At 37.5% G+C, this 19,067-nt stretch overlaps 1 protein-coding gene across 2 annotated transcripts; it reads left to right on the plus strand.

Moving 5' to 3' along the window:
* Positions 1 to 1,710: 1,710 nt before the first annotated feature.
* plac8l1 (PLAC8 like 1) lies at positions 1,711 to 7,621 on the plus strand. Of its 2 annotated transcripts, XM_040032158.1 has the most exons (4): positions 1,722 to 2,062; positions 2,436 to 2,896; positions 4,418 to 4,554; positions 4,978 to 7,621. In XM_040032158.1, exons 1-4 carry the CDS (start codon positions 2,037 to 2,039, stop codon positions 5,107 to 5,109), a joined length of 756 nt encoding a protein of 251 aa, XP_039888092.1. In that variant the 5' UTR covers positions 1,722 to 2,036; the 3' UTR covers positions 5,110 to 7,621. The 2 variants fall into 2 exon arrangements, with proteins under 2 accessions (XP_039888090.1, XP_039888092.1); XM_040032156.1 differs by lacking the exon at positions 4,978 to 7,621 and having other exon boundaries at positions 1,711 to 2,062; positions 4,418 to 4,940.
* Positions 7,622 to 19,067: the final 11,446 nt, after the last annotated feature.

Consider the following 19,067-nt stretch of genomic DNA (forward strand, 5'->3'; position numbering starts at 1 on the left):
TGTCAAACTTGCAATATTTGGGGAAAAAATCTTTTTTACAGCCTGATGGAAATAGATTTGATTGACAGGTCTCCCAGCACACCATCCAAGGTGTTTGTCAGGCCTGAAAACTGCTCTCACCGCATTTGTGCTTTTGGTCCCTTTTGGAACATTTTTAATGGAATTAACCTCCACAGGCTGCTCATATTTAATGCTTTCACAATATAGTCCAGAGCTTTTTAAAGTGAAAATGGTGAGAAAATTCTCAGATTGTTGGAATTCAATATTTATCACCATTATAATAATTTAACTCTATGCTCGCTGATTGCAAAAATCCTCACAACTACCAATAATGAACAAAAATTGCTTATTGCGAGTAAATCTGTGCACTCAACGCAGTAACAGGACATCTTGCATGTGTGGAACTTGTAAATACATTTCCCACTCTAATATTATGACCTCCCTCAACCACTCTGTTGACTTCTGCTCTCAGTAAGCTCAGAAGAAATTGACTGTAATTTGTTTCCTTTTAGATTATTCTGTAATGCTTCTGGTGTTTGTTGATGCAAAGATAATATAATATAATCACATTTATTTTCTAGTCTTCCAGACCACTCAAAGAGCTTTTAACTACAAGTCACACTTTAACTATACATTCATGCAGCACTTTATTCTTTACACTTAAAAAAATGTGTCCACCTTACATCCATGGCCTTTTTAGATACACCAGTTATTTTATCCATGTTTTTAACTGTGGGAGAAACCAACACAGGAACAGAGAGAACATGTAAACTCCACAGAGAAACAAGTTCTGCGCCCCATCTAAGAAGTTTTGGTTTAGGTAAGTGGAATCAATCGTTTTGTGATGCAGAACTAATTGGCAGATATGTGTGTTTGTGCATGGTGCTAGCCAAGCCTGCCAGTCTTACCTTCTTGCCCAAGGATGGTAACTTCTTGTTCCAAAAAACTAAGCTGGCATTATAGACTGACATGGAATTTGATTTAAAAAAAAGATCCAAGCTGAGACCACTGTACAGGTAAACTTAAAACATTCCAGTGTGGACAGAAAAGCACAAGCTTCAGGCCTGTATCTCTTAGAAAGGCTTTTACAGAATGACTTAATCAGGGATGACAGTGAAAATAATCATGAGAAAATGATGCATTGCTTTAATCCTGGGGACTTCAAATTAAACAGTATAATGTTTTAGTAATTTACTATGTTCCCCTTCACTTTTCTCTTCGGGTGTACTTCTGTGTGAACCGTCTTGGCGTCCAAACCATCATTAGTTTCACTACATGTCTCTCCACCACGTACAAAGTGCTGCTTGCTTCCCTCTTTCGCTTTTCGTTACCTGCTGTCAGACATGAAATATGTCAGTCTAAATATAAAGGTCAATAAGAGAACACAGGAAATGAACACATTGCCTCTAAACATAAACCACAAGTAATTCATTGTATCTCTCACTTCCCAGCACTCCACTCTATAGACTTGTATTTCTACCTTAAGGGTAAGCGTAACATTTACTGTAAGTGGTTTTAAATTCATCAGTCACAGGTCAAACAAAAGAATAGGTTTGCTCTCTTGTTTGAGCTTATTCTTAACTTCCACCATTTATCAAGCAATAAAATAATTCCTGCTTACTGCATTTCCCTCATTTTCTCAGTTTGTTTTTGGTAGGTTTCAGTTCTTTCTGCAAGATTTGAGGTCTTCTGACCTGCTGGCGTGTTTGTATTAAGTGCGCACTTGCATCCACATTATTTTATTCCAGACATTCATGTTCATGCACCCTGATGTGTATCTGCCGAGTCTGCATTTGCTGTATTAGCAGGGTGCACGGCAAAGTCTCAGACGGAAGAAAACTACAAGACTTATCTCTGTCACACAGCTTTTGGCCGAGCCATCTGACTGCTGGTTTATCTGCTCTGATGCACACCCTCTCACTGGGAAAGTGTCACTCCGCCCCCTCCTCCACCTCCTCATTCCTGCTGACTCCCTGCTCGCTGTCCTCTCTCGCCTCGTCGTCTTACCCCTGTCTGGATGCCAGTAGCTGCTAGTCATGGAGGATGCAACAGTCACACACGAGTAAGTGTTTGTTTTTGTTTTTTTGTCCCCACCACTACACATTGTTGTCAGCGCTGAACACAATAGAATTACAGCCAACAGCTCTTTTATCTTACCCAACTTAATAATGCTGCTGTGTTTATTCTCTTCTGCCTCTATGATAAATCATAATAAAAAAAGAAACAGAAGCTTTTGAATCTGTTGTTACTGCAGCTCCTGCATTTGCACTTCTTGGATTAAAATGCCAAGCTCAATGTGATGTTTGCTTTTAATGCAGAAAAACACGAGGCCAGGTTGCTGATTTGAAATTGTTTCTCTTGCACTTGAGTAACAGTTGACATTTAGATGATGATGAACCCATCTAACAATATATTTATTCAAAATTTAATTTCAGTGCAGAACCGTTAGTAACCATACCTTTAACATCAGCATTACAAGACGAAGAAGGGGAAAAGGTGGGGGTGTTCACCGCACCTTCAACATCTGTATTACAAGACGAAGAAGGGGAAAAGGTGGGGGTGTTCACTGCACCTTCAACATCTGTATTACAAGGGGAAGAAGGGGAAGACGTGAGAGTGTTAAGCACACCTTCAACATCTGTATTACAAGAGGAAGAAGGGGAAGAAGTGGGGGTGCTCACCACAGACTCAGCAATAGCATTTCAAGAGAAGGAAGTGGGGCGGGTCACCACAGGAAGTGAAGATAATTGGGGGTCAAACAAAGCCCCTGCTGCGTTGGAACCAGTAGTGACGCAGCCCGGCCTTGGCATCACCAAAACCACCATCACCACCATCACTCAGACTGGAGGGGACTGGAGCACTGGCCTGCTTGATGTCTGCAGAGACAAGACAACATGTAATGTAGACACACAGCCAGATACTGTATTCCTATGTAAGCCCAGGCCTCTCATTCACAAGACAGTAAGCAAATGTGACATTTCCTTTTAACCCTAAATAATTTAGATTACTTTATAAACACAATAATATAAAAAAAAAACATAAATATTGATTGTTCTAAATAATAATGCCGAATGAAGGCCATAACAAGTTCAACACATATTAGACTTTTGTCTAGCTTTTGGTAAAAAAACAAACCTGATACACAAAAACAGCAACTCAGCTCATAAAAATATGGAACAATCTAAAAGTAACGGCCATGCTGTCCAAAGAGACCATTAAAAGGGAGACGCTATAAGGTCACAGAACTTGATGGTCACACCTCATATAAGAGCTCTTCTTTAACAGCAGCTCCTCCACCTTTTGAACTTTAACTTCTTGAACTGTAAGACCATCCTTGGGTTGCTATGGTAATAAAAGCTGAAAATAAAGGCCTGATCGACATAATTCCCAGCCCTCTGCCCCACTGCAATAAACTTACACTTTCTGCATTAACTCATTTGAGGAGGCTCTCCAGAGGTATGCTGTTGCCCTTCTACATAGACCTCCCTTAATGACATGCTTTCAGTTGGACAAAGGGCTGGGAATTATGGTGACCAAGCCTTTATTTTCTGTTTTTATTCCCATAGCAACAGAAGTTTAATGCAGTATAGGGTGGTGCATTGCCCTGCATGAAAATATATATATATATTTTTTAATATCGTGGCTGTAAACGGTCTGTAATACATAAAATATTTCACAGAGGTCACTTTGACACCCTCAGAGATCCTAAGGGGCTTTACTGTTTCACGTTGCATTATTCCAGCTCAGATCATCACTCAGCCTCTGCTGCTGATGGTGCAGTCTCGTTGGAACTAGGTGACCATTCACCAGCTATCCAGAACTCCATTCAGCTAAACCATCAGATGTACCATAGCATACAATTCATATATGAAAAAAAAAAGGTTTGAAACTTAGTCTTTGTTTAGAGCCAAATGCAAATAATTTCAAATAGCAGCAGTTTCAGATATCCATTTACTACCTTTTTCTTCTTCCAGTGGTGCTTTGCATTCTGCGTTATGTCAATATATTGAGATATAGTTAATACTATAATTATGATATTAATATTAATTAATATTACCCATTTATTTTATAGTTCAGTTGCATCATTTCAGTTTTAACAAACTTTTAATAACTCATCTCTTGCAAAACAATTTAGTATTTAAGCATTTTTTTATCACAAGATTATTTATTTTCAGCACAACTGCTTTAAGTAGCTTTTCTTTTAATTAAGATTACGTAGATTTTTCTAAACTGAAAATGATTGGGAACAAGTATTTTGCTTTTCACTTAACTTGTTTCTACAAAATGAAGAGCCAATACATCATCATTGTCTCTTTCTAAATGTACTTTTGGATCTGACAGAGACATATACGAAGGATTTTGTCTGGCGTAAACAAACACTCATGTACCCACATGATGTGCTGCGTTGTGCTCGCAGGTATTCTCGGGGCTCTCGTGCCGTGCTGTTTAGACCTGAGTTTAGCTCACCAATACGGGGAGTGTCTGTGCATGCCTCTACTACCAGGATCCACTTTTGCCATTCGAGTTGGGATCAGAGAGCGCTACAAGATACGGGTGAGTGTGTGTCTATGTGTGTGCAGGTTTACAGTATGCTGTACTGTTGTGAGAGCGTCCTTGAAGACAGAGGAAGGCAAATTTGTCAAAATGGACCCTGTTCATAACGCCATAAAGTTTCCAATGAAACAGAAACTGCACCACCGCACTCAGTTTTTAGTGCTGTGACGTTTCAGCCATTTTTAAAACTCCAACTCTTATTATCATTATTATTAGAAATGGAAAATCGACCCTTGTGCTGCTTCTTTCTAAGTGGTTATCAGTAAAATATTCATGTTATTTGTGTAAATGAAGTTCTGTGTTTGCATTTTTCATCTTATCATGTACCCATCCTGCTCCCACTGCATTGTTGTTGTGTGTGTGTGCTTCTGTATGTGTTTGCATGTAGACATGCACTCATCTGTCCTGCATGCTTATCCACAGGGAAGTGTGTGTGAGGACTGGACTACAGTGTATTGCTGTTACCCTCTGGCTGTATGTCAGATGATAAGAGAAATGAAGTGGAGGATGAAGACTCAGACATATCATGTGTCTACTACACTCGAATGCTCCTAAAGAAACAGCAAATGAGATCTTTTTTTTTCTTTTTTTCAATTTATCATAAATGTGTGAAGAGCAGCAGAGATTACTGGTATGAACAATAGGATGAATCATTACTCTGAGATTTGAACTTGCCCCTGAGGGCTTCTTGAATAATAAAAAACAAGCCTGTGATACAAATTCTTAAAAGTGATAGAAAAGGGAAAACTTAAAGTAATGGCATACACTGTGTTAAAGGTACATCTGTAAGACGTGAACCAACACAGATGAGTTTCTTGCCTTTGTTCAATTGCAGATATTTTTAAATGTAGTTAATTCAAAGATCGTTAAAAGCCATTAAATCTGGATTAATGCATATAGAATAATGCAGAGCAGTTTTTTTATGAAGGTATTGATCCGATTAATTATATTTGAAAGATCAGCTTAACCAACTTTTTACTGCAGCATTAAATTCCGGCACTTATAATTCTTAAATCATCTATAATTTTGGTTTTAGAAACAGCCTGGGTTAACTTCTGTGACTGAGGTAACTGCGCGCCATTTTACATAATGAAAATTTAGAAAGACTCAAGTAAGTTTAGCTTTTTACAATGCCTGTTACCTACACCACTGAAGCCGCTATCACACAGACACTTTTAACAAATCAATAACTAGAACACACACAGAAACAAGATGAGCTCCTTACAGTTAAAAAAAAAGGATGTGTGATTGCATTAGGAATTTGTACTTAATATTGAGAAACTTTAATAATGGAGAACAACAAAACACATCAAAACAAACTAAAACACACATTCATTTAAAAAAAAAAAACTAAATATATTCTTTCTCTTTTCGTAATCTCTTGTCAAAATATGCAGTTTTACTTTTTAATTTTTTTTATATATGTAAAGGAATTTTACTGTTTACTGGTGTTGGCGCTAAGTACCAGTCCTGCACAGGTTGGCACATAACAGACTGCTTTTTTTTTTTTTTTTTTTGATAATATAATGTTTCCTCATGCAGCCATTCTGTTAGTGCATAATCATGCATGTCTAAACTGAAAGATGATTTTATCCAAGAATAATATAATGTTTGTAATCAATACATTCATTGACTATAGTAATATATTCTTACATGTAACCAGTCTAGACTTTTAAACATTGTTCCAGTGGTTGTTCTACTCACAGCAAAGCTTAACACTGTCTGCTATGTTTTGTACCTTTTGCAATTTCTTGATGTTTTAAACCTTATTGCTGGGCAATAATGAGATGAAAGCACAGACTCCATATAAAAGATATGTTTGAACATGAAGTCACCCTCTGGTGAGTGCAGAAAAATTGTGAAGCTTCAAACTGAGTGGGTTTTTTTTGTGCTTCTTTTACTGTCTGGGTGTTTTGAAACCAGATATGACTGATGGTTGATGTAAGTATGTAAAACGCAATTTTACTGCATTTTTTAAAGAATAAAAGTCACAGTATAACTTAAAAAAGATGAAAGGGTGTTATATATAGATCAATAGAATGACAAAAAGTAGACTTGCTGGTTATCAGTAGTGTCCACTGATCCAGTGGGAGTGAGTGGTACAACCAGGATGTAAAAGCTCACTAATCTGAACATAAGGAGTTGTGAAAGTATTCACCAAAGTCTCGCAGGAACACTGGACCATTGCTCGGACAAAGGAATAATTACTTTCAATAACAGAGGTGTGATGGAATTAAAGCATGATCATTTCCATATCAGATGAAACACAATGCAATAAAGCTGGGCAATGCTCTGCAGATGATAAAAACAGTATCATACAAGACAACCATCATGTTTTATCAAACCTGAACACCTAATCAAATGTAACACCCAGACCTCTGAGGGAGGGGAAACCTCAGGATCAGATGGGTCAAGGATTGTCATTCACTATGGGAACCTAACTGTTTGTTTATTTGTTTGCATATTTAGTGGCATAGAGTTAGGTGGCTCTGACTAAGAACCTTAAGAATACTGCAAGCTTACTGACCAGCAACTTGCCATTTAAAAAGTAAAGCTCGCCTTGCTTTGTCCTCCTTTTTGAAATGTTTATTTGCATTTCAGAGCAAAAACCCCCATCAGCAACCCATCAGGAGTTGCCCCCTGCTTCATTCATAGTTTTCACATGACATCAAAGCTACTGGGACACCACGACATTAATGTGACAAATTAATACTACTGGAAGTTTCTGGCCCTACAGTGTAAGTGTCAAAATAAACAAAACATTAGATCTTGTTCTTTACCTCCCACATGGAGCCATTATTTACCCATCCAGATCGAAAAAAAACCATGTAGCTGTCTGTACTTTGAAAGCTTTCTTCGTCGCAGCAGTGTAAGGTGAGTGATTCTTTTCAAGACACACTTAGATGTCACTGAACTGGAGCTCTGAGAGAGACATCCCACTTTCAGGGATTTAAATAAAGCTGCCGGGCAAAATATGGATCACAAGCGCCAAAATTCCTAGTTTCTCTTGATATCTTAATATTTCCTCCATGGATAGATGGTACAAGTATTCTTGGCTTGATACAGGCAAAAAAAGCCCCCCAAAACACTTTTGTCCTGCAGTACTACCAACTGTCCACTATTGGCCAGCATGATGGAGTAATGTTTTGCCCTCCAGGGTAGCGAGTTGGTCAACGCGGCTGTAAAACTATGAATTAGAATGAATGTAAATTTAAGGCACTACATTGGCTTTAATTTTTTACCATATCCATTTTTTATATACAGTCTATGTAGGAGAGCAGTCTAATTCTCACTCAATACATTTATACACATATATTTAATATATGAATATATTTAAAGCTGAATTCTTTGTAATATAATGCTTTGAAGTCATGTGTTTCAAGCTTCTTGTTTTAAACACATTCAGAACCAATTTATTATTCTGTATTACTTCAACTGCTTGATTGCACCTCTAAATTTAAAGCCAAATTCAAATCACTGACACTGAGCCACATATATATTAAATACTGGCTGCAGTTGGGTTTTCATTTATAAAAATAGGATACAACAGGAGGCACGATGTCTTTCCAAAAGCAATGTCTCTCGTGTTTTGGATATTAGATGTAGCTCACTGATAACAGTTCATTATTTTTTAGCTTGAAGGTTGTTATAAATTAAGTAACTGTGAAATCTCGTATGTGATATGTGTGACTCACCCGGTTAATTGTGTCTAGAATGCCAAAGGTCACCAGACCCATTAATGTGATCAGTCCCCCTGAGATGTGAAGGAAAGATGAAGTGAGGAAACATAATGCTTCCCAGACCTTGAGGCACAAACTGTGCAATGAGCACAGGACCCTATCTGCAAATCTCATTTTAATGTCCCATTTAAAACTAAATCCAAGTAAAGCCAGGGAAGAACAGAAAGCTGTAAGCCAATTAAGTCTGACCCAAGGAGTCATTTGGTTACTTAAGTAAACATAATTGCTTTGAAGAGTTTGAAAAATATATTTCCGTGTACAGGATGAAACAAGTGTGTGAGTCCAATTGATAAACACAGCCAACTGCCTCATTAACTGACATACTGACTACTGACTGAATAATACCACTGAGTAGTCCTGCTTACAGTCAGTTGTTGAAGTATATCATGAATATCTTGGTCCTCATGTGTAACGCAATGTAAAGCGAAACCAAAGACACGAACTCAAACAGACATTTCAAAAAACACATTTCACTTTAGAGAACAAGTCTAGACAAAATGTCTCTTTAGTGATCATTTGTGTTTGGACTATCCTATTTGACAGTTTAAAATAATCTCCTGCTTCTAAACTGCTTTATGCAGCGTCCTTGAGTGAAATTTAAAAGAAAAAGAATTTTCAGAAGTCATAATTCTTTGAAACCTGCTTCTGCAGTATGAACATATACCAAGAATTACATCACAGTATTAATAAATGTCGTTTGTTGAAATATTCCTTTATGATTCTAGTATTTCATATCATTTCAGATTTTATTTTAAATCTTCATAAGGACACCACTGAGAGTGATATACAATAGAAACATTGACTTGTCATTCAGGGACTTGGGTTGCATTTTAAAAGTTCTTTTAGCTCAGCCAGGTTTCAAACTGAGTAAAATCACCTGGAAGTATCTAAAGTTATTGAAAACTGGTCAAATTATTTAAAAGAACGGATTCAAATGCTTTGTTTCTTAACCTCCCTGAGCTTGGTTTTGCTTAAGGTTTCTTCCTGTTATAAAGGAGTTTTTCCGTCCCACTGTTGCAAAGTGCTTGCTCATAGGGTTTTCTCTGTTTTATTGTACCGTCTTTACCTTGCAATATAAAACACCTTGAGGTGACTGTTGTTGTGATTTGGCGCTATAAAAATGAAACTGAACTGAACTGAATTAAATTGCTCAAAATAAATAATGCCATTCATACACATACACAATGTTCTTTTAATTCTCAACATCAACTTCAGATTCTGTCCAGTCACAAAGAGGAAAAGTGCAATGTTGTTGCTTTTGTGGTTTTCTTGTATCCTTTTCCTTATAGTTGGGCTCTGTCTGGGGATGTTGTGTTTTCTGTTCCGTAGTTGTGAAATGTTGATATTTTTCACACCTCTGGGCCGCTAATGGAATGTGATTTCCATATTGTTGTTATTCTTTTATCCATGTATTCCTCGATTCCTCCTCTGGCATTCAATCATATTATTAATCTAGTCTGATTGCAGTGGCTCCCTGAACCTGAAATGCCAACCAGAAAGAAGGGATATGAAAATTTATTTATCCGCCACACAGATGGGTCCTCAAAGGGCAAATTTGTTAAGGCTTTCCGATGTGGTCTCCCACCTGGCAGCTGCCTCGAATGAAATAGGAGAATAGAGAAACTGATTTGCTTTCTAAAGGGAGCGATGTGAATATTAAAATGTAATCATATATTACACAAAGTCCAATTCCCATTTCAATAAGTTAATTTGCTGAATGTAAATACATTTTCTTATATCACTGCTATTCTTAAGCAGCCACGTCTTTCTTTTTGGATTGTATTTTGTGCATTTTTAATGTTTTCCCAATCCTTCTCCTTAACCAACACTTAATTAATGACTAAGAGTGGAATAGTGCCTGTTACATGGAAGATTTGCACATTCATTTTAAAGCAGGAACAAATAGATTAAACACAATGATGTGCAAGCATTTTCTGCCAATAATTTCTGCATATAAAACAAAACAAAACATTGCTTTGCATTTTGCTGGGGTTACCTGCCAGTGTGCATCCTGCTGTGGACACTGTGATTTCACATTCTACACAGACGACTATAAAAACAGCTTGAACCTTGCTTCTGTGTACCCAAGCACATCAAAGAAACAAAAGAAAACAGATGAACGCTGGCAACAAAGCTTACAAAGTCCCATTTGAAAATAATAAAATAAATGAAACCATTTCAGCCTAAAATATATCATTCTGGTGCAGACGCAGACTCTGGTGCCATCCCTGTTTCTAAACAATACCAAGTCTGTACTATAATTGATAACACCCCACATTGTTAGTAGCTCTGTTGTTTTTTTGTTTTGTTTTTTATTACAGCTGCACCATAAAATCGTTGCCACCTTAGTACAATCTTACTTGCTTTATGTCTGGATTACATGCAGAGATTGATAAATCCTCCCACGGATTCGCTGCTCAGTACCTATTGGTGAACTGGAACTGCCTCGAGCCAACTTGCAATGAAGCACTACTGTAATATCCTTACATACTTGTGTAGTAGCAGTGCTGCTAATATTTCTTCTGTTGTGCCAGATTTACTCAGCTGAGCTAGTGCATTTTCTTAGAGTCCTTTAAATGTAATAAACTTTTGATAAACTTTATTATTTTGTCAGCCCCATTTGTATCAGTGAAAGGATAAATGGGGCTCACTATACTTTCATTTGAAATAACCATAAAGGACAATCAGCACCTGAGTAAAACAATTGCAAGAGAAATTGAACAAAATGACCTTCACAAAATGAAAGGTTTACTGCCGGACTGTATGATCTGACTGCATTCTTTTCAGTTAGGTGCACATAATAAAATGGCAACTCACCGTATAATGAATTACTTAGTGTTGTTTTATGGAGCAGGCCACAAAATGTCAAGTGGTATCAATTAAACGTTACAGGCTTACAGTTAAACCTCAAATACATCTTTAACCCATGACTAGATCAACGAGCACAGCCTTGCCTTACGTCATCTCTACCAGATACACCTCCAGGTCTGAGCCATTAGGGGACAGTGTTGCCCCAGATCACGGTGCATCTGTCTGCTTGTGATTCCTGCAGCTTCTCAGTGGGGTGAAATCAGTCTTAAGTGCTGATTTGGGGTCACAGTTGGGATTTCCAGAGCAGTAGTAGAGGTCAAGATTTGGAACAGTGGAGCTCTATCTAAGTCAGCAGTCAGACAGGAACCATAAAATATATCTCTGCTGATGCTCTTTCCTGCTGTTTCAGCATGAAGACGACTATCCCTACAGATGCATCAGGTGCAGAGCACAGGCTGTTATTGACAACAGCCCCTCAGGGAGTTGTGTTTGTGTGCGTGTGTGGGTGGATGTGGAAATGTCTGTGTGATATATGCAGATGTATCATGAATGTGCTCTTAATGAACTGTTACAGAAACGCCACCATTATACTGACACATAAAATACAAAATGTGCTCCCAAAAACAAGAAGCTAAGGGTGGCGTGTTTGTGCTTTCATAAACCACATGTCTGACATACATTACCATACACTTCACCTCCCCTTTTGCTTCTTCTTTTCTCAAATGATCAAGCTTTTCTCTTCCATCTCGCGCATTTTTACGTTACCATTTTCACACCAGCTAAATCCAGTGCCCCTTTCTGTCAGTAAGCTCAGTCTTCTTCCCTTCATCCTATAATTTCTCCCTTATTGTTAATGTTTTTTCTGTTTCTTACTCCTACTGGTGTGTATCCGGGAAAAAAAGAGAAAGAAAGAGGTGTGGTAAGACCTGCTTAGCAGGAGCAGCCATCCCCCTGGTGATGCTTCTATCCAGGACAACAAGTACTACCTGAGGTTTACATAACACACACATACACGCACTTCCTCATACCCTGTCTTTATATCACTTTCTCTGTGATACCCTTTTGCTCATCTTTGTCCTTCATCTGTCTCCCTGTGTTTTTCATTCTTTCTCTCACATGTTACCATTGTGGAAACGGGAGGCACGGGGAGGTGGAGGGCATTCAGCTGCTGTTCAGCCTAAAGCTAAAAGCTTTGGCATGTTTTGGGTTGTATATTTTTTATGTATTGACTCAGAATTTAGGTTTAAAAATGCCAATGAAAATTTTTTATTTTCAATTGTATCAAATGTGTTTCATTTGACTTAATAAAACAACAACAAAACATTACAATACTGAAGATTTTCTTGCTTTTTCAATATTTGTCCCTCAGCAGGAAATTGTGATAAAAAGCCAAAAGTTTCTGGACAAAGATAATCTGTCTGTGAAGGTTCTCAGTCATCCGGGTCATCTTTGTCTAAAGAGCTTGGAAAGAAAAGCGTCTGGACTTCTTGCTTGAAGATGTTTCACTTCTCATCCAAGAAGTTTCTTCAGTTCTAAGGTCACATGGTGGAGAGTCCCAAATTTAACCCCCGTGGGAGTAACCCCCCAAAGAGGGACAAAAGGACCCCCTGATGATCCTCTACCTAATCACATGAGCCAAGGTGTGAAAGCGGGTGTGGGTCACAATCAGCCAGGGTTTCGGGTAAGCTCATTGTGAAACCTGGCCCCACCCTATCATGTGATTTCCTGAGGTCAGACGGCCCAGGATGTGAGTGGGCGTTAAGGCGTCTGGGGAGGGAACTCAAAACTGGATTATAGATGGCAGACAGTTGGTGTCGTAAACCACCGCCTCTGTTCAAAGATGGTCGCTCAAATGGCTTCTTTCACTCCTCTTTCAAACCATCTGTCCTCTCTGTCCAAAATGTGGACATTGGCATCCTCGAAGGAGTGACCTTTGTCCTTTAGATGCAGATAGACCGCCGAGTCTTGTCCCTTGGAGGTGGCTCTTCTATGTTGTGCCATGCGCTTGTGAAGTGGATGTTTGATCTCTCCAACTTAACAATGTGGGGGTATACTGCACAGCAGGGGTCCCCAATCCCAATCCACGAGGGCCGGTGTCCCTGCAGGTTTTAGATGTGTCCTTGATCCATCACAGCTGATTTAAATGGATAAATTACCTCCTCAACATGTTTCGAAGTTCTCCAGAGGCCTGGTAACGAACTAATCATGTGATTCAGGTGTGTTGACCCAGGGTGAGATCTAAAACCTGCAGGGACACCGGCCCTCGTGGACTGGGATTGGGGACCCCTGCTGTACAGTGTACCGAGGAATGCCCAGACCTTTGCATTAGAGAGACCAAACAGCCACTCCAACACAGCTGATTCAAATGGCTAAATTACCTCCTCATCAAGTTCTCCAGAGGCCTGGTAATGAACTAATCATTTGATTCAGGTGTGTTGACCCCGGGTGATATCTAAAACCTGCAGGACCCTTGAGGCCTGGAGGTTTTAGATATCACCCACCCCTGGTCTAACAGGTAAACTGGATTATGCAACAAAGCAATGATGCCACGCACAGCAGCAAATTTACAACAGAATGGCTGAAAAAGAAAACAATCAAGGTTTTGCAATGACCCAGGAAATGCCATGGTTCTTGGTCAGTGTTTTGTGTTTTGTGGACTTTTTGAACATTATAAGGTCATTGTTTTTTTTGTTTTTTATCTCAAGGAGTGATTTATGTTTCCTAGCCTCTGCTGGTATATGTCTTGATGCATGCTCAACCATCCAGGTAAGGAAATCACCAAAAAGCTGATTTTTTACGTAACGTTTTCAGTGGGAGAAATGTTATGTTACTCATCCAAGCGACTCCTTCAGTCTGACTGAAAAATCAACTTTTTTGGTAACAACTCTGTTGGTATAATTTAGTCTCCTTGTGCTTATGAGTTTTCTGTTATATTATGTATCTCTAGGGTAATGTAAATTAATTTAGGTAGAAAAGACTACAGTACTCCCTCACTGTAAAAGATGTATGTAAAAATTACAGTAAATAACTGTGAAATGGCAATGGTAAATGACCATTAAATCAAAACGAGTAAATTACTGTAATATGTATGTTAAATTTCTGTTAATAGACAAATGGTAAATTGATTTTATTTTTACACTGCTAATATATTGAAAAAACATAAAGTTTGAGTGATATGGCACATTGTCTTTCAAAACAACAGGAGAAATCTGTAACATTATTTACAATTAATCACCCTACAATTTAAATAATAATTCTGTATGAATGACAATGTTTCCTGCTTTTTTTCATTTGAATTTACAACTGTATATTAACCCTTTAAGAACTACTATAGAACCAAGTCTGCCAGAGCTATTATATTTTTACATGCTGTAGTGCCATTTTTGGGAGCATATCAAGTTGCTATACATCAATACAACCATTATAGCCCAAATTTTAATAATATGTATGCATTAAGTGCATAGTAATTACATAAATTGCAAAAAAGTGCAATAAACTACAAAAAAAAAAAAATCGTTTTTGTTTTTTTAACATATATTTCTAGTTAGAGAAATTTAATAGGCTTATCCCTCAAAACTGTAAATACAAAAAAGTTGCACAAAATAGTTTCCCACCACAGGAAATTTATTTTGAGTGTCTTCATAGTTTTATTTTTGAAATACACCAATTTTTATATACTGCAGGAAAAACGAAGATAAATATTATAGTGCAAATTTGCAAAAAACCAGCATATGCATCAAAACAAACTATTTCCAGCAGTGCAATTTGAGTTCTAAGCATCCCAGAAACAACAAAGAAAGTCATAAAGTCAAACATAACTTTTAAAAACACCAGTATAGGCTTATGAGGCCCTGATGGTAAAAAAAAAACTACATTTCCGCGAAAATGACGTCACAGTTTTTGCAAAGCTATATGTGGAAGGAAACCGGGACCTAGGACAAGCTGATGGCATACGATGTAAGTAAAACTCCTCCGGTTTCATATGCAAAAAAAATTATTGCGCTAGCTTACATGGTTGCAGTTCTACAGGGATTTACGGAAAACGGAGTGTGCCTGCTCCGACCGGTTTTAAAGGGTTAATCACTCAAAACATATCGTACTTTAACTTTAACAAAATGTCAAAACAGTGTTAGAATTATTGAGAAAATTATGATGAAAATAAATGTGAATATTAACAAGCTCAGATTGTCTGATAAAACACTATAGCTTAATAGTAAATGCAATCAGTTACTAAAATTAGTATTTGTATTTGCTTTCAGGCTAAAAGAAAAGAAAGCTAATCTACACTGTGCATCTGAATAACAGATGCAAGTCCTCAAACACGTTTGATCCAAAACCTGTTCCAGTTCCTACGACACCATCAGAGACTTGAAAGCCCTCTACTGTCAAGTCTGGTTAAAAAGAAACTTTGTGAAACCACTGGAAGTATCAGTTGTTTCAAATTTGATTTGACTGTTTATTATGTACATTTTTGTTTTTGGTTGTATTAAGTTTAATATTAAATCAATGTTTCTATTGTTTTTTTATTATTGTTTCTAGCAAATTATAACAAAAAGTCAATGAATGTAAATTTTATGCCAATCAGCCGTATTATGTTTCAGTGACATTCTGGCTACAACAGCTGCCAGTAATTGAATACAAATAAGAACTTTTGAATGAAAAAAATCATGTATCTTAATATACAGCTCTTCTTTGCTTTTTCAATAGGAGACGATAATCAAGCTTTTTAAAAAATGTATTTTGACAACAGGTTTTTTATTGTGCAAAAAACAACAGTTCACTGTGAATGTTACATTTATTAGCAAAGTATACCATTATGTATTCTGCATTATTACTATATTTTCCAGAGTAAAATTCTGGCAACCACAGCTGCCAGTAATTTACAGTAATACTGAACTTTTTAAAAAAAAATATAATAGCATATTATTTTTATATAGTTTCACTGTATTTAACGATGCAAGTCCATAATCAGGTTAATGGAGTATGTGTTGTTTTCATTAATTCATTAATTTTGTGTTTTGAGTCTGGGTCTATGTTTCTGTGTTTATTATGTTTCCTGTTTTATTTTGATAGTCCTTGTATTATGTCTTTTTTGTTCACGTTTGCTTCCCCTGTCTTGTTATATTGATTTGTTCCAACTGTATTCCCCTGCTGTCTCCACTCACTCACCAATCACTTGTCTGTGTATTTATTGTTTCAGTTTCATCAGCTCATTTGTTCAGTGTTTCCCAGCTCCTTGAGTCTCCTAATGTTTGCTTAATTCAATTCCGGTGATTTGACATTGTTAGTTTCCTTTGTATGTCATGATCTGTTTGTGTACCTGGACATTCAGCCAAATAAACATCTCACCTTTTGCTAAGATCCTGTCTCCATGCATCTGTATTTGAGTCCTCTTTTGCTAAACCCAAGGAAAAGTCCAGATTTCATGCAAATACTGTGGTAGGAGAGCATTGCAAAATCGAGTTCCTTGCAAGGCATAATGAACTGAAGAAATATTGAAGAAAGGAAAAAAAAAAAGAAAAAAGAAAGGAGCCAAAATTCCTCCATAATGATATGAGAGACTGATAAAGTCAGAAAAGGATTATGTAACCCAGTTCCTAAAATCATCTCAAACAAAAAAGAGAAGAAAAATTAAAACATTTAATGTTCATTGTTCTGTCCTTACTGTCCCGGTTAATGAAAGTGAAATGAGATCAAAATATTTATTTAAACATAGAAGGGACACAGGTTATATATGATATACTCTGGTCAAACAAGGGTTAAGTTTTCTCAGAGGGTTGATGAGCTCTGATGAGAGCCTATTGTTTTACTCCACTCCTCACATGTCAGCCAATCGGTGAAGCTCTAGGCAGCTCTTGTCCCTCCTTAGTACCAGCTCCCAAGTTTTCAGTCTCTTGCTTTTACAGCCGAACAGAGCAGACGGACTAAAACTTTTGTTATCGGTAAGCTGGAGAAATTAACCTCTAACGAGTTAAAAAAATACCATCTAAACTGATATTTTTCACAAATTATGTATTTGCACTTGTTGTTGTCAAGGGCAGAGCGAAACCGGAGGGTTTACTGAGCTGTGGCTCCACGTAAATGCTGAGCATTCACTCGACGGCGGTAAGCTAAATGTGGCTAATCAGACACGTGATGTGCGGAGTGTGGGTACAGTTGTTCGATGTCTCTGAAACGCACTGTTGTTATGCTAGTTAGATCATTAACTAAGTCATTAACATGTGAAAAGTTGTAAATGGTTAAAGCAGCTAAAAATAACTTTATGAGAGATAATTGTAAGCAGACTTTATCCTGCTTCCTGGTTAAATTTTGATGTCAATCAGTTGTTTTACAATACTCAGTATTTAACACTTGGAGGTAATTTTTAGTGTATTTCCACTTGTACTAGTAGGCCTATGGTACAAGCGGGATTAAGCACGTCTATTTTAATACTCCTATTTGTGGACTGAGTCCTTGTGTTTACGTGTTATTGAAATTGATTATTTGCACTTTGTTCAATTTCTGATAAGCATTTGCATATTATTCCATTTCTTAAAAGGGGTAATATACTTATTTATTTGTGATTAGATATATATGTACAGTGAGTTATTTTGATGGATGTAATTAATGTTTACAATGAAAGTGAATTATATGGTGACTATAATTCCTGAATGTTTGCAACCTTGTAGATAATCTTTAATGTTACTGCAGGTTACAAATAAGTATTGAACCTTGATACTGTGAAATTTTGGATATTGATACTTTGACCTTTGAAACTTGATATTTTAATGTTGTACAACATGACTGAACTGATGATGATTGAATTGATGATAGCTGATCTGAATAGTTGTTACTGCACTGTGACACTACCTTAGGTTAATTTGTGAGAGTCATCCTTAAAGGGTACGTGACATATATTTGGCCATTGTTTATAGGTCAGGTTTTTATATGGGACGAATCCAAAGACCAGGTCAGCGATTCCAGAACCCAGAGTGTTCCAGTGTTCACTGGATGGCGAGCCAACCCAAGATCCTAGGAGGCGATATACATATACACGCACACTCATTTGCACATTGATGGACTACAGTCCTCTACTGTACAAGTAGTACGGTAGGACAGACAATCACACACACACTCCTTGTCAGATGAATTCTATGGGCCCCACCGGTACCATTTGGACTTAAAAAAACAGACTAATTCTTTTACTTGTGCACAATTTTTATTTAATTCTATTTTTTTGCTACTTTGGGGGAAATTTTTATACTTGACATTCTGTTAAAACCTGTTGTGATACTGTGTTGTTTACAAATTTCTTTTACAAGGCTTAACATCACTAAAGTACTTTTAAAGCCACACAACTGTGTTTGTCTGGTTTCTCTGCCATTTGTGTACCAGAGCTCTAAGAGTCGTTCTCAGTCTTCTGACACTAGCCCAAATTGCTTATTACTTTGGTAATTATCCATCGGTACTTTATGTAACTCCACGTAAGTGCTACAAAAGTGGCGAGCCAGCCAGGAGCTCTTTGGTGCATGAATATCAGCAGTGAAACCTCCTTAAAGTGTGTATTGTCATTGAAACATCTTTTGCTATTGCCACAAGATGGATTTTGTATTGAGCTCAGGTATCAAAGTCCCCAATGCAGTAATTGTTAGTGGTACACTCAATTCATCGGATGATGAAGGGGTTCTTGACTTTTTGAAGCAGTATGGTACCTTTAGAGCCGTCCCAGTTGTAGATCCAAACTCAGAATTTTTTAAAAACCTGATCGTTGAGTACCGAAGTGGTAACTTCATTGATGCCTTAACTGATCTTTTGCCGTACACATATGAAGTTGAAGGGAAGCCCGGTGTGAAATACCATGTAAGAGCTCTCTCCAGCGTTTACACTGCCAAGGTGGGTGGCAGTGCTACTAAGTCCTACTTAGATGAAATAAAGCAGGTGGCAAAACTGAGTGGCAAAAGTTTTGAAGAGGTACTGAAGTCG

This window comes from Simochromis diagramma, unplaced genomic scaffold (genome assembly GCF_900408965.1).
Source record: "Simochromis diagramma unplaced genomic scaffold, fSimDia1.1 OVJJ01000216.1, whole genome shotgun sequence".
NCBI lineage: Eukaryota > Metazoa > Chordata > Actinopteri > Cichliformes > Cichlidae > Simochromis > Simochromis diagramma.